Below are 15,578 nucleotides of genomic sequence, written 5' to 3' on the forward strand. Positions count from 1 at the left end.
GTGACCTGCTTGTGCAGAGAGGAGCACAAACGAGGCTGGACCGAGGGGCAGAGGGGCTCACTGGGCACGGTCACTTTGCTCCTAAACTTCCTGGGGCGTGCACGTGGTGGAAAGGGTGGGAGGAGGGTGCCTGTCCACCTGCTCCAATGGCCATTATGTGTGATCATAGTCATGCAGCCTGATTCCTAAAGCCATGTCCCATTCAGACGGAATTCTGTGAAACTACAGAGACCAGTTATTTTGGAGCCTGCACTAACATTCCAGGAAAATAAGGCTCAGAGTCCTTAAATGGCACATGTTTCTAGGAAGGATGCAAAGAGTCCCCTATCACCAAGCTGCTGGCCAGTGATTCCAGGAAGCGGAAGCGCCCTCCCAGCCCCCCGCCCACTGGGCTCCTCCTCGCCGCCCGCCTGCTGGCCTGGGAGAACCCTGTTCACAGCACAGAGCCCCCAGGGGAGCACAAACCCTACTCTGGGGTCTCTGAGGGGACACTGGGGGGCCCCAGGGGCAGACGGGAGCCTCTCTTGTAAGAGGGTCAACACGGGCCCCGCCGTGGAGAGTCCTTGTGCCCAGAGTCCACGTCTCTTACCTGCTCCGTGCAGTGATGGCCTTTTGCTGGACAGTGAGCAGCCACTTGGAGTGCTGGCCGTGCCGCCCTTGGGCTGTGGCCCAGCCTCCTCTGAAGCACTGTTGTCAGAAGGAAGGACATTGCAGGTGCCCCCCGGCCCCCCCACCTCTACTGCCTTCCAACAGGAAACTTCCAGCGGATGAGCGGAAGCCCCACTGAGGCTGCAGTGGGGACCTCCAGTGACCCCGCCCCGGCACTCCGGACCCACACCACTTGACAGAGGCCCCATCCAAGCTTCCCAAGGACAACCCGACCACAGGCCACCGGCTGGTACAGAACACCGTCCTTCCACAGTAATTAAGGGGCCCAAATCATTGGCACAGGGCTTCCTGGGCCTTCATTTCTGGAGGTCCCTGGATGGCCCTTCTCCATGCGACAAGAACACGGGGGTGCGGGAGGGGTGGGGTGCTCGTCTTGGTGCTCTCTTGACTTGTCTGCACAGGAGGGGAGCACAGCAAGGTGCCCCAATAGCTCCCACGGCAACTGCTAAGTGACCCCCTGTCCTACCTGCCGGAGTGGCCACTGGAGGCAGACACAGGGCTGTGGGTGTGCCTGGTGTCAAGACATCGGGGTCCAGGCACAGTCCCGCCCCCGGGAAGGGGAAGCCGCCTGTCCTCCAGCGGCCATCACCCCATGTCGGCTGTTAGGAGGGGAGCTGTCACCCAGCGCCGACCTGGATGACTGAGTGGGGGGCAGATGCTGTTCCCTGTGGGGGCCTCCGCCCCTCTGGGCTCCCGGTCCCTTTGCCTCCTCAAGCTGGTAGCTGAGCGGGGATGTGCCTCCCACGTCCTCTGAGCCCACAGCCCTCTCTTCCTGCCCAAAGGAGCCCAGTGCCCAAAGGGAGAGCTGTGGGTTAGGGTGGGCTTCAGGCCCAGTGAGCGGGACCTGGGTGGGTGGCCAGTGTGGGGAGCTGGACTTCAGGGGACACAGGAGGCTGTGCAGGGAACACAGCCAGGGGCCAGACGGGGCAGAACCGGGGCCATCCGGCCTGGCAGGGGACCCCAGGGTGGGGGAAGCCTGGGGCCTGACAAGGGGGACTCACTTCTCAGAGGGGGACATCCTCCCGTTCACCACTTTGAAAAGACTCTGCAGCAACTTCTCCCCCCAGTAGAGGTCACAGAACTTCTCTGATATGGCCCCACAGAAAGTGGCGTAGGTGAGGTCTTTCAGGGCGTAAATATATTCCCCTGGGTTTGCAAAACGGTAGCGGCCAGTCACTATGTGGGTGAGCATCCCCTCTGGGTTCCCTGCTCTCTACAGCTGGGGATCGGGGTGGGGGGGAAGCCGAGGCAGTGGGACCAGGCCCTGAGACCCTCTTCCTGCCTGGGGCTCTGCTGCTGGCCGACCCCCTGGGGCACGGCCCTGCCCCCCGAGCTCTTCATGCAGAAGGATGAGTGGGGGCCCCAGGCCCCCTTCACACTGATCCTCCCCCAGGGCACTGTGTTCCCCCCAGCCTCTCCCTGGTCCTGGGACTTCTCTGGGGAACCCTGTGCCCACCCCCCCATGATACCCATGATCAGAGCCTCCAGTCCGTTGTCCAAGTAGCCGTCGAAGGCAAACTCCTCCTGGATGAGGCGCATGGCCTCCTGCAGCGACGGGCAGGCTGTCCTCTTCGGGAGGGCTGAGGCGTCCACACCGGGCAGACAGAGCTTGTGGTCTGCTGGCAGGGGCCGCTCGGGATGACTGTCTGGGGCCAGGCCATCCTGTTCTGGGACAGAGGTGCCTTTGGGGCTGTCTGGACTTGCCTTGGCCAGGGAGGGGTCCCACGGGGCTGATGAGGGACCCCGAGGCTTCCGGCCTGTGCCCTCGGTGGCCTTGGTCCTGGGTGGCTTGGCTGGGTGACTCGGGTCGTGGTGGGCTGCACTGGACACTGGGGTTCTAGGTGGGGCTGGTTGGTCTGGCCCTTGCTCCACGGGAGGTGCCTGTGCCTTCAGGAGGGGGGCAGCTGTAGAAGACTCGGGCACTGCTGGTGAAGCCCCCCCAGGGCCAGGGGGTGGGGTGCAGGGGACCCCCTGGGCTGCGTCTCTCGGCACTGACTCCCTGAGCGGTTCTGCAGCTGCTCCCTGTGGTCCAGCAGCAGGTACTGGTTGGTCAGGAATCTTCTGGCTGGTGGTGGCTCCATGGGCCTCGGGAGCCTGCTTCCCATCGCCCTCCCTGTCCCTGAGAGCAGAGAGAGAAGGAGGGAGCACTCGGGGGTGGCTCAGGGACCCTGCCAGCTCTGGGGCGGGGGCACTCACCTGGCGTCACCTGCATCTGTGGCCAGCACGATGGGCTGGAAGTGTGTGGCTGTGGTGGTGAAGGCGGCTGGCAGCACCGTGGCCCCTTCGCAGCAGGGGGGTTGAGAGGGCACAGGCCCCCGCACCGCCACCAGCCTGGTGTCGCCGCCAACCCGAACAAAACCTGGGATAAACTCTGCGTGAGTGCAGGCGGTGTGGGCCGGCCCTGCAGACCCCCGGAGCACCCCCCACCTCTGCCACAAAGCTGTGGTGGCTCCTCCCCACCCCCCATCGGGTGCTGTGCCCCCCCCACGTGCCTCCAAGGGGACTTCCAGAGCCCTGAGGGGGCCGGAGGCAAGGGTGATGGCGCTGGGAGGGCGGGGCCGGGTGGGGGAGGGTAGGAGCGATGGAGGCCACAGACAGGACCAGGGGGCCGTCTTCCTGCTGCAGGACGGGGTTACCGCCCAGACAGGGCAGGAACCGGTCAGCAGGACGTGCGTGTGGGCATGAGAAGAGAGTGGAGGGATGCTGGGGTCACACCACCTGCCCTGGAGGCTGGTGACACGAGCGTGACTGGGCGGCTGGAACAGGGGAGGAGAGTGAGCAGCAAGGCCTCCAGCGTGTTCCGGACACCTTGCTCTGGGGCCCAGTGGTGCCTGCCTGTGGGTGTCCACTCAGGGCTGGGGGTCAGCAGTGGGAGCGGCTGTGGGGCTGGGGGACAGGAGACGCTGGGCCCTGGCGGCCCACCTGAGCGGGGACTGGGGGCGCTGGGGTTCAGATCAACCACCGAGAGAGCATTCTGGAGGCCGATGGTCTCTTCCTCCTGGTCAACCTGAGGCAGAAGGACACGGACCGCCCCAGTCAAGGTGACACCAGGGTCCCAGAGGTGCAGACTGGACACTGGGCACACTCCCTGACCCTTCAGTGGCACCCCCAGCCCACAGTGACTCACGCAGCTGGGCTCTGGGCATACTGCTTCCCAATTCAACAAGGTTTTGGGAGGTTTCTAGGGCCTGGGAGGGTTATGGCACCATCGGAGACCCTGGGCTTCTCAGAACTCAGACTCCCACAGGTTGCCGGGGGGACTGTGTGTGCGTCTGCCATCCAAGGGCCCCGCCTGGGTCAGTATGCCCAGGAGGCCAGCAGGCACATTTACAAACCATGCTGGCTACCTGGGGGCCACTCTGAGGGATAGGCCCCCGCCCCACACACCGCCAGGCCGTCCGCAGAGGGCGGGGCTGCCAGCTGGAGCTCCTCTGACAGCGAAGGAGAAGTTACCACCTCTTTCCTAAACTCACTCCACGTGGACAGTGAACAGCAAAAAGCAAGGAGGGACCCTCATCTCTGCAGGGCCCCAGGGCAGGAGGAGGGGTCTTCACCCCTGCTCCGGAATCCCCCAACTTACCTTACCGGTGGACGCCCTCAGGTGAGCCAGGATCCTTCTGCTGTCCATGCCCCGCTGGAGGAGGTAAGTGCTGCATATCTGCAAGAAGGGTGGGCCCTGTGTCCAGTGCTCTGCGATGCCGCAGGCTGGGCAGCGGCCCTGTGTCATCCAAATGTGGAGGGGCGTGCACCTCAGGCTGGGGCCCTTCAGAGAGTGCTCGGTGGCAGGGAGGAGGGCCTGGGGGCTTCCTATACAGGAGGACCCCACAGGCGTCCCTCTCTGGGGAGAGCTAAGCAGGCCCCACGTGGAAGGGATAAAGACCCAACAGAAATGGCCACAGCCCCTCCCCAGGCCCCTGCCACGCTGACAGCCACCCGCATGGAGGGGCGAGGGGCGAGCCTCAGGCTCCGGGGGCGGGGGCCCCGGGGCTGGAGAGGAGGGGCACAAGGGCACATGACCTTTCCAGCCGGTCCGTCTAAGAACTCCAAGAAAGGGAGATGTTAAGACCCATAGCAGAATTAGGGCAGAACCGCTCAGCCCCCCCATGCGCAGACGAGACAACAGCCCCCCAGCCTGCAACCTAAAAAACAGGCAAGAGAACAATTCTGGAGACAATTAGGATTAACTGCAACTTGACCCAGCTGCCTGGGTCCTTTGTGACCTTGACAACAGGGCAGTGGCTGCCTGCAGGGTGAATGTGGATGTGGCCCCAGAGCCATGTGCTGGGGCGTTAGGCAGATTTGAGGCCCACGGTCTGCCGTTCCTTCTGTGCCCTCAGTTGAGCTGTTCGCTGGCCGGCTCTGGGGTGAGGGGTGGACACTGAAAATGCAGCTGACCCCCACAAACTGACCCTCTGCAAGCTCAGACATTCTGATATTTGGGGACAGAATGTCACCGACGAGAATTTCTATTTTTCATTTGGGGTTATGGATGCACTGAATGTGAAGATAAAGATTCTTCCCTTAAGCCACCATTTAAGGCTCCCCCGCCCCCCATGGACACCTCTACCGTTTCCTAACTGCTGGTGAGAACCACAAACAACTCTCGGCAGAGAATGCCCCCCTCCAAGCTCTGCACGGAGGCTGCGCGGCCCAAGTGTAGGGACGGCCCAGACCCCTTGGGTTCCTGTCTGGAAAGCTGTTTGCTCCAGCCAACTCCGGGCACAGGCTGCGACCTCCCCGCCTTAGAGCATTTACTATCAAAGGTCACGACCGTGAAACTTCCTCTGCCCCTGAGGTGTCTGTGCCTCTTACAACCCAGGATGTACCTGATGCCCTGAACCTCGATCTTCAGGAAGGGTGGGGCCCCGGGCCCCCAGTGTCCGTGGGACCGAGGACATGGCCACTTCCCTCCCCCGTCCCTCATTCTCCCTGAAAACACCCAGCCGCCTCCGTGCAGATCTGGAGTGGAGCGAAGCTCCTCCCGTTGCCGTCCGTCCATCCGTCGTAGCTACTCAGTAAACTGGTTCAGCATTGTAGCTAACGTCTGCGGAGTTTCTCTTGAGAAGGTGAGATGAGGAGAGCTCACCCGTACCTGGCTGAGCAGGTCAGAGAGGCCCAGAGCCGTTAAGCAACCTGCCTGAGGCCACAGAGCAGCCAGGGCAGAGAAGGCCGCACAGGGCTTCTCCCTCCGGGGGTGGCCTTCCCGCGATCGCTGAACCAATCGCGGACCGCTCCACACTTGTGCGGCTCTTGGGAGGGTCAGGGAAGGGGAGGCGAGAGGGCCCTCAGAGGGCGTGGGGGAGGTTGGGTTGTTGGGGAGAACTCTGCTCCCTGCTGGCAGAGCATACGGGCAGGGGTCAGGCTGGCCCCAGGACATCCCCTGCCCACTCCAGCCGGGCGAATGCACTGGCGACACCCGGGTGGTCTGGCAGGGGCCAGGGTAGTGAGCAGCAGACACTGTCCACCACCTGTCCACAAATGAAACCCGTGGCTCTCCCTGTCCAACGCCCACTTTTCCGGGAGCAGGAACCTGGGCACTCTGTCAGCTATCGCCCAGGCCCTGGACGGTGACCTGGGGTCCCAATGGCAGTGTGGTTACCTTGATGGCCTCAGCTGTGCACGGCCGCTCTTGGGCACTGCGTCTGGCCATGTCCAAGAGGAGGGTCTTGAGCCTGCGTGGCAGGGCCAGCTTGTGGTCTCGGGGGATGCTGAACTTGGCTGCTGTCCACAGGACTGCGGCCACACAGTACACGGAGGCCTGGGTGGAGAAAAGCCCAGCCCCGCTCAGCAGCACCTCCCTACCCTGGGCTCCCCTCAGGGGCACCCCGGGCACTAGCAGGACAGCTGCTCCTGTGGGGACCCCCGCCGCACACATCCTTGGAGCTTGGAGGCCCCAGCTAGACCCCGAGTCAGATCTCCCAGGGGCCTGGCCTGGGGCCTGCATGTTTACCAAATACCCATGGTCTTCACCCTGAAGTGTGAACAGCTATGACTTGAGGCCTCAGCGGGGACCCTCCCACTTTCAGGGTCCTCAGGCAGGTGGAGGCCGCAGCTCGGGGGTCTGAGGTCAGGGGCCCCCGAACCAGTGGGGCTGCTGCTATATGGTAGACCCCAGGCTTCTAAACAAAAATACCTGCCTCTACGTACACACATCTGTTTATTCTAAATGTCCCCGGTGCAACACAGTTTAGAAATAAGGAAAGGTGTCACACTTCTGTTTAGTAAGTTCCGGAGAGCCAAGGGATCTCCCTGGATGTGCTCATGGATTTTACCCAGTTCTTGTATCCGAATCCGCCTGCGACAGACAGGTGGCTGCCACACGCCTACTGGTTGGTGTTTTCATTTGACTCGATAGGCGAGATGGAAGTGGAATGTGGAAGGCCTGGTTGGAGCTTCGCTGTGGTGAGCGGGTGGGCTCTCCGCCACTGGCCACGGCTGCTGAAGGTCTCGGGTGGGTCCCACAGACACGGCACACTTCTGCGTTCAGTCACACTGTGAACATTTCCTCATCACTTTGTGAGGTCGACACAAGTGACAAAACCTGGTCTCCGCGTGTGCCGATCTCTGAGGCATGAATGCTCCCACGTGGCCAACGCCAAGCTGCCCAGGTGGTGCGGGCGCACGGGGGTGGGGAGAGTGGCCCCACCAGCTAGGAGCACAGATCACCGTGCAGGACAGTCACATAATGAGGGAATTATTAGCTCTAGATATTTACTGACCTTTAAAAAAATTTAACTCTTTATGTTGAGATGATTTATAGATTTACATATAGTTGTAAGAAATAATACAAAGAGATCCCGTGTGCCCTGTACCCAGTTCCCCACAACAGTAACATCTTGCAAAACTGTAGGGCGGCATCCCAACCGGATGCTGGATTGACACCATCACCATACAGCACGTTTCCGTCATCAGGATGTGTCCGGTTGCCCGAAGCCATGTTCTTAATCCCTGGCAACTACGAATCTGTTGTCCGTTTCCATGGTTGTGCCATTTCACATAAAAGGAATTATACAATATGTGACCTTTTGGGATTGGCATTTTGCTGTGAGCATAATTATATGGAGATGCACCCAGGTTGCTGCCTTATCAACACTCTGTTCCTTTTACTGCTCAGTAGCATTCCATGGTGTGGACGGACCCCTGCACGTTCAACCATCCACACATCTGGGTTGTGTCCCGTTTGGGGCTGTTCTGAATGCAGCTGCTGTAATCATTCATGTGCAGGATTTTGTGCAGATGTAAGTCTCATTTCTCCGGGATGAATGCCTGGGAATGCGGCTTCTGGGCTGCAGGGCAGTTACATGTTGAGTTTCTGACGAAACTGCCAAAAGGGCTGCGCCCTTTTGCGTGCCCACCAGCAGTGACCAGGAGCTCCTGTTCCTCCACGTCCTCGCCAGCATCCGGTGCGGTCAGCGTTTGGGGTGTTAGCCATTCTCATCGGCGGGGAGTGGTGTCTCCTTGTTTTAATGTGCAATTCCCAAGTGCCACATGATGTCGGACGGCTTTCATATGCTTGTTTACCATATGACATCTTTGTGAGGGTCTGTGCAGATCTTCTGCCCACTTTTTAACTGGGTTGGTTTTTAAATTAATTTGAGTTTTTTATTGTTGACTTTTAAGAACTCTTTGTATATTTGGAATATAGATGCTTTATCAGATGTGTTTTGAAAATATTTTCTGCCAGCCTGTGGCCAATCTTTGCACTCTCTTAAAGTATCTTTTGCAGAGCAGAAGTCTGAGGTTGTCATGGAGTCTAACATGGACTGTCTCTTTCCCGGACCGTGCTTTTGTGTTGTGCCCAGAAGTTACTGCCAGATTCCTTCTAGGGGCTTTATGGTTTGCATTTTACATTTAGATCTATGATCCATTTTGAGTTAATGTTTGTGAAAAGTGCAAGGTCTTTGTTAAGATTCGTTTCTTTTTGTTATGTTTTTTTTTAACATGTGGACGTCCAGTTGTTCCAGCACCATTTGTTGAGAACTGTCCTTTCTCCACCGAATTGCCTTTGATCCTTTGTTAAAACCAGTTGACTATATTTGTGTGGGTCTATTTCTGAGTTTTCTGTTCTGTTTTGTGTATTTGTCTTTTGCCAACAACACAGTCTCAATTACTATTGCTTTACAGTAAATTTTAAAACTGGGCAGTGTCAGTCCTCTGACTTCTCTCTTCTTCAATATTGTGTTGGCTACTCTGGGTCTTTTGTCTTTCCACACATACTTTAAAATCAGATTGCTGACATCCATGAGTAACTTGCTGGGATTCTGATTGGAATTGCATTTAATCTATACATCACATTGGGAAGAACTGATATCTTAACAGCATTGAATCCTATTCATGAACATGGAATATCTCTCTATTATTTAGATCTTTTATTTATTTATTTTTTAATATTTTTTATTTATTTATTTGACAAGAGAGAGAGAGCACAAGCAGGGGAAGTGGCAGGCAGAGGGAGAAGCAGGCTTCCCGCCGAGCAGGGAGCCCGATGCAGGGCTCAATCCCAGGACCCGGGATCATGACCTGAGCCGAAGGCAGCTGCTTAACTGACTGAGCTGCCCAGGTGCCCCTTATTTAGATTTTTTAAATCAGAGTTTTGTAGTTTCCCTTATAGATCTTATATGTATTTTGTTAGATTTATATATGAGTAATTTTTTTGGTGTGAATGTAAATTGTATTTTTAACTCCAAATGCCAATTGTGCACTGCTGGTAAACAGTAAAGCAACTGGCTTTTGCATATTAACCTGCTATCCTGAAATCTTGCTATAATTGCTTATTAGTTCCAGGAGATTTTTTGTTGATTCTTTGGGATTTTCGACATGGACAATCATGTCACTTGTAAACAGAGAGAGTTTTATTTCTTCCTTCTCAATCTGTACACATTTTCCTTTCTTTTCTTGTCTTATTCCATTAGCTAGGACTTCTAGTACGATGCTGAATAGGAGTGGTGAGAGGGACATTCTCGAGTTTTACCCAATCTTAGAGGGAAAGCATCTAGTTTCTCACCATTAATTATGTGAACTGTAGGTTTTAGTAGATATTCTTTATCAAGCTGAGGAAGTTCCCCTCCATTCCTAGGTTGCTGAGAATTTGTATCCTGAATATAAGGCAGATTTTGTCAATAGCTTAGCATCTGTTGACATAAACATTATTTGTTTTCTTTAGCCTATTGATGTGATGTGCTAGATTAATTGCTTTCCCATTGTTGAGTCAGCCTTCCATATGTGGAAAAAATCCCACTTGGTCAGCTTTTAATTTTGATGAAGTTCATTTTGCCCACTTTTCCTTTTGTGGAAAAATTTATGGACGCTGCTTTTGGTGTCAAGTCTAAGAACTCTTTGCCTGGCCCTTTATCCCAGAGATTTTGTTTGATTTCTTTCATCAGCATTTTGTAGTTTTTAGCAGGTAAGTCTTGTGCATGCTTGGTTAGATTTTCATGTAAGTATTTCATTTTTTTTTTGAGTCATTGTACATTTTCATTAAGTTTACATTTTATATTTTAATTAAATTTATATTTATTTTTAAATTTTTTCTTTAGCTAAGACAACAGAAGAGATGATTTATTGTGCACATTACATTCAGCCACAACTGAGAACAGAATCAGTCCTGAAAGTCACAGGTTCAGGACAAAGGACCATAAGGGACTGTTTTGGTATGAACAGGTGGGTCTCTCAAAAGTGGTCATTGTGATCAGATGGCAATGGATGTTTTAGATCCACTGAGAAAATTCTAGAAAGTAGGTGTGCTGTCCAACAATTTGTAACAGCATCCCTGGCCTCTGGCTTTCCTTGTTTCTGCTCCTGCGGCTTCATGGATGCATAAGCGAGCGCTTCACTTGGACCTTTGCCTCAACTTCACCTTGTGCGTTTGCTTCTTCTACCATGTGGTTCATGGCCCGGAGGTTTCCAAGATGGTGCTAATGCTGAGAGCAAATGCACTGTATTTTAAATTTTGGTGTCTGCATGTTCATTGCTAACATACAGAAATACAATTGATTTTTGAATGTTTATCTTATATCTTGTGACCTTTCAGAACTCACTTATTAATCCCATGGGCTTCCTTAGAATTTTCTACATAGACAGTTATGTCTTCTGCAAATAGTATTATTTCTTCTTCCTGGTCTTTATGCCTTTTACTTGCTTTTTTTTTTACATTATTGTCGTGGCTAGAACTTCCAGCACTATGTTGAGTAGAAGTAGTGATAGTGCACACCCTTGCATTGTTCCCAGTCTTGGGGGAGAGCATATCATCTTTTCTCATTAAGTATGATGTTAGCTATAGGGTGTGTGTGTGTGTGTGTGTGTGTGTGTGTGTGTGTGTGTGTGTGTGTTCATAGATGCTCTTTATTAAACTGAGAAAGTTTCTTCTATTTGTATTTTTCTGAAAAATTTTTATTATGAATGGGTGTTGAATTTTGCCAAATGGTTTTTCTGCATCGATTAATGTGATTATGGGGTTTTTCTTTTTTAGCTGGTTAATATGTTGGACTAATTGATTTTCAAACACTAAACAAGCCTTGTATCCTTAGAATAACTTCCACTATGTCATGGTGCATAGTTTTATATATTGTTGAATTCTATTTGCATATTTTGTTAAGGATTTTTGCGTTTATATTCGTGAGGGATGTTGGTATATATATTCCTCTATCTGTCTATCATCTATCTATCAGTATACATTGACAGTATACGTATTGGCTTAATAAAATAGACTGGGAAGTGTTCTCTCCTCTTCTGTCTTCTGCAAAAGACTGTGTAGAAGTGGTATTGATTTTTCTGTAAACATTGAGTAGAACTCTCCAGTGAAACTCTGGACCAAGAGATTTAGTTTTTTAGTTTTAAAATTATAAATTCAATTTCCTCAATAGTCAAGAGCTATTCAAAGATCTATTTCATATTGGGTGAGTTGTGGTAGTTCATGTTTTCTGAAGAATTGGTGCATTTCATCTAAGTTGTCAGATTTAAAGAGTTGTCTGTGGCATCCATTATTTGATGTCTAAACGGTTTACAGGGATATCCCCTGTGTCATTCCTGATATTGGTAATTTGTGTCTTTTTTTCTTTTTCTTCTTCTTTTTTCTTTCTTTCTTGCTTGCTTCCTTTGTCAGTTTTGCTGGAAGTTTTAAAATTTTATTGGTATTTTCCAAGAACCAGCTCTTGACTTTACTGGTTTTCTCTATTGTTATTCTATTTTTACTGATTTCTGCTCCCATCTTCATTACTTCCTTCTGCTTTGGGTCCACGTTGCTCTTCTTTTTGTAGGTTCTTGAGACAGTGGCTTAGATTGCTGAGCTGAGCAATCTAAGTATTGCTCTTTTCTCACATATGCCATCTAGTGCTATGAATTTCTCTCTTGGGCCTGCTTTGGCTGTGCCCCACAGTGCCAACACTGGCCTCTGTTGATTGTCTTTTTTTCACTCGGTTTGAAATCTTCCTGGTTCCTCGTATGGCAAGTGGTTTTTGGTTGAGACCTGGACATTTCCATGTTGTCAGACTCTCGACCTTGTTCAACCTGTCAGGAAGAGGGGTGCCGTCTCCTTATCGCCAGGTGGGGGCAGAATGCAGTTCTGTATTTGGCTCCAATTGACATCTGAGGAGGGGGCTCCTCCTCATGCTGGACAGGGGGTGGGAGACTGGGCCTCCACTGGGCCTCCTGTGACATGCCTCCGGCTGGGGGTGTAGGAGTGCATCCTTTCTGCTCCTCCCCTGCCTCTGTTCCCAGCAGGAGGTGGGGGTGGCCTGGTTGCTGCTCTCCATGAGGCTTCCTCCGACAACACCTGGCTGGGAGGGGCATTTGCTACTGCCGGGGGGAGGCGTGGTGTGGGTCCCGGCTCCCCACATGGTCCCCACTGGCCTCATGGGCAGGGGTGCTCATTACATCCTGGTGGGGATACTCAGCCTTCTCTGGCAGCACCTGGCGGGGTCTTTGCTGGCCTGGGTGGGCCCACCGCTTCCCTTACCATGTCTTCTGGCTTGACAGTGTGGCTCCTGTGTCCCCATTTTTGAGGCAGAGGGAGGAAGCAGGGCCCTCGCTACTGTGCCTTCCTCGGCCTGAGGCCCCGGCCAGGCTGCCTTCTGCTCTCTACCTCTCAGACTTCTCATTCTTGTGTTAGGGATGTGGGGTTTCTAGATGTACATTGGGCAAGTAGGGAAGTGGAGTTCTACCTCGGTTTTGAATATCATTTACCTAATTTTAAGTTCATGCAATTTTATTTTATTTTATTATTATTTTTTAAAGTAAGCTCTATGCCCAGTGTGGGGCTTGAACTCATGACCCTGAGATCAAGAGTTGCACGCTCTGACTGAGGCAGCTAGGCACCCCAGAAGTTTGTACAATTTAATTTTTAATAATGGCTGTGTTTAACAAGTGCCTTGTAAATATTCTTGAAAGTTTAGCCCTGGGCTCTCCCAAGCCGGCATGTGTGCCCAGAGCTGTCCATGCAGAAGTCCCACCCATCCTGGGATGATACCACCAGAGCCAAGCCCCTGCCACCTCCTGGGGAGGCACCTGCTAGGGGGTTGCTGCCCAGGCCAGGAGAGCCAGGGCTCTGGATGTGACCACTGCTCTGCTGGAGGGTACTCTGCCTCTCTCCCCACTCCCAGGCTCTCGGGGCAGAAGCGGGGGCCCCACTGGGGATGTGGGGGCAGGAAGCTGCAGGAAGGGATGGGGAGGGCCAGTTACCTTCTCAGTCACCAGTTCTTGCTCTGCAACCTCAGGAGCCAGAAAAAATGTGTCGTAAGTGCCTAAGAGAGAAAAGCCCAAGTTCTGAGTTCTCTTTTCAGCCTTGGGTGTCCGTGCTGGAGCACAGCTCCTAAGGGTGACTCCATGTACGCACCATTGGCAGGGGGTGGGCTGAAGAGCACGGCCCCGTCCTCGGCCACCAGCACAGAGTCCAGGCACAGGTAGGCTGCAAAGGAAGATGAGGGTCAGGGCAGTGGGACTCGCTGGGGTACCCTCTTCTCCCAGGAATTACAGCGTTGGGCAGCCCCTCCCCTCAGCCCACAGACCCCCAGGGAGCAAAGCCCAGGGGCCAGGGGCCAGTCGGCGCCTTCTCCTTCTCAGAGGTCCTGGCGCAGTGCCAGGTGGACAGGGCGGGGGGGGCCCTCCGCGACACACAACACGCTGGAAATGGAAAGGAGATGAAGGAAGAGGAAGGGGCATGGAGGTCACGGCCCAGCAGCGAGAGCTGCCCCTCTGAGGGGTCCCAGAGGAGGCTGCACCCCAGAGGCATGTGGGGGCAGTCAGATGGCAGCATGTCTCCTCATCGTCCTCCCCAGGACGTGCTCACATCAAGGGGCTGTGGGCCTGTCACACTGTCCAGGGAGCTGCAAACCAGGGCAGTATCCAAAATCCCATCCTCCCCCGGCCACTTTTGCCTCCCTGGGTACGATGTCATCCCCGTTGAGGGGATGTGGGCCATCCACACAGCTCCCACTTCACTCTACAGCAGGGTTGTCTGCCTCAAGGCCCACATTCCAAACACCTGCCCTCACTGCTGCCCCCAGACCTTTGTGGTCCTGAGACCAGAGCAGACACCTCCAGGGCACAGGCGCTCACAGTGGGGACCCAGCCACTCACAGTGGGGACCCAGCCACCTGGCCCCAGGCTGTCCCCGTGGCCCACATGCGCCTGATGGAGGCCACGTGAGGCTGTTGGTCCTGGCCCTGGAACACACGGTGGGGGGGGGGGGCAGGCTGAACATGGAACTTCAGGACAAAGCATCACCTGGGTGCTCGCTGTGAGCGCGCAGAGCAGTGAGACACGCGTGGGACAGAGCCCAGAGCTCATACTCCTTGAAGGGCCGGCCCAGCTGGTACAGGAGCTCCTGCAGGGAGACGCCCTGGAGGCAGAAGTCACATCCTAGTGAGAATGGTCCCTGGGGTCAGCTCAGCCCAGCCCACTGGGAAGGTGACAGGGCGGGAACCACTTCAAATAAGGGTGGGATGTGCCTCCCGCACAGCACACTCCTGCGGATGTGGGCTGGCAAAGTCCTCACGTGGCCACGACGGGCTGGGGGGGGGCGGGAAGGAACCAGAACCCAGTGCACCTGGCAGAAATGTGGGGATAGCAGCATGGAGGCTCTTCAGGAATTCAACAGAGAATCACCATATGATCGGGCGACCTGCCTCTGGGCTGAGCCCGAGGGCCTGACGCCGAGTGAAAGAAGCCAGACACGGAAGGACCAGCACCGCGTGCCCCACCTTCGTGAGGTCCCCGGGGCGGCACCGTCAGAGACGGAGACGAGACGGTGGGCGCCAGGGCGGGGGAGGGGATGGGGACCGAGCTTCCGTCTGGGAGGATGAGAGTCGCGGGGCTGGAGGGTGGGGCTGGCTGCACAACACGGGGAATGTGCTGGACGCCGCTGAGCTGGGTGCTTGGTGGGGGAGGGCTCATTTTATGTGATGTGTATTTTACTCTACCTCACCCTCACCGCCACACACAGAACTTTCCCAGAGTCAAAAAACGCGCTCCGCTGGAAGGTAGTTCTCTACTTAAAGGCCACGGGAAGAGCTAGGACCACAGCCATCACACGTGGGAATACAAGTGCATGCTTTAGGGAAGGTTCCCAAGGCACTGTCTCCACCTTGACCCCCCTCACGCCTGGGGTGCAGCAAGCCTGGCTGGAGGCCCATGATCCAGCCGTCCCCAAGCCTCCTGCTACATGTGGGGTTGGAGCAGCCTGCTTTGAAACCAGGACATGCTCTGCAGCAGAGGCCTGGGGGACCTGATCCCCAACAGGCTGTGCCTGGGGTGGGGGGGCTCTGGGTGGGCCCTGGTCCCATGAGGCCTCTGGGGCAGGGGAGCCTGGTGGTTAAGTAGCTGGGCTCCAGGTCAGCTCTGCCCCTCAGTGGCTGCCCACCCTCCAACAGTGCACAGCCACTCCATGCCTCAGTTTACCCATCTGGAAAGTGGGC

General features: G+C 54.8%; 1 protein-coding gene across 2 annotated transcripts in view; it reads right to left on the reverse strand.

Moving 5' to 3' along the window:
* The window catches only part of KNDC1 (kinase non-catalytic C-lobe domain containing 1), a 61,821-nt gene that overhangs the window by 22,910 nt on the left and 23,333 nt on the right, over positions 1–15,578 (reverse strand). Inside the window, exons 7-16 of one of the 2 annotated variants that reach the window (XM_088019855.1) lie at positions 14,389–14,503; positions 13,499–13,570; positions 13,345–13,406; positions 6,269–6,427; positions 4,250–4,327; positions 3,592–3,676; positions 2,866–3,028; positions 2,139–2,788; positions 1,671–1,815; positions 590–687 (exon numbers count right to left, since the gene is read on the reverse strand). In XM_088019855.1, the coding sequence (XP_087875981.1) occupies positions 590–687; positions 1,671–1,815; positions 2,139–2,788; positions 2,866–3,028; positions 3,592–3,676; positions 4,250–4,327; positions 6,269–6,427; positions 13,345–13,406; positions 13,499–13,570; positions 14,389–14,503 (1,627 nt within the window). Of the gene's footprint in view, positions 1–589; positions 688–1,670; positions 1,816–2,138; positions 2,828–2,865; positions 3,029–3,591; positions 3,677–4,249; positions 4,328–6,268; positions 6,428–13,344; positions 13,407–13,498; positions 13,571–14,388; positions 14,504–15,578 lie in introns of both variants that reach the window. The other variant, XM_088019854.1, reaches the window with a different exon arrangement.

The sequence above is a fragment of the Eumetopias jubatus genome, unplaced genomic scaffold (genome assembly GCF_037043125.1).
Source record: "Eumetopias jubatus isolate StellerSeaLion01/CBP00866 unplaced genomic scaffold, mEumJub1_p1.0 scaffold_17, whole genome shotgun sequence".
Taxonomy (NCBI): domain Eukaryota; kingdom Metazoa; phylum Chordata; class Mammalia; order Carnivora; family Otariidae; genus Eumetopias; species Eumetopias jubatus.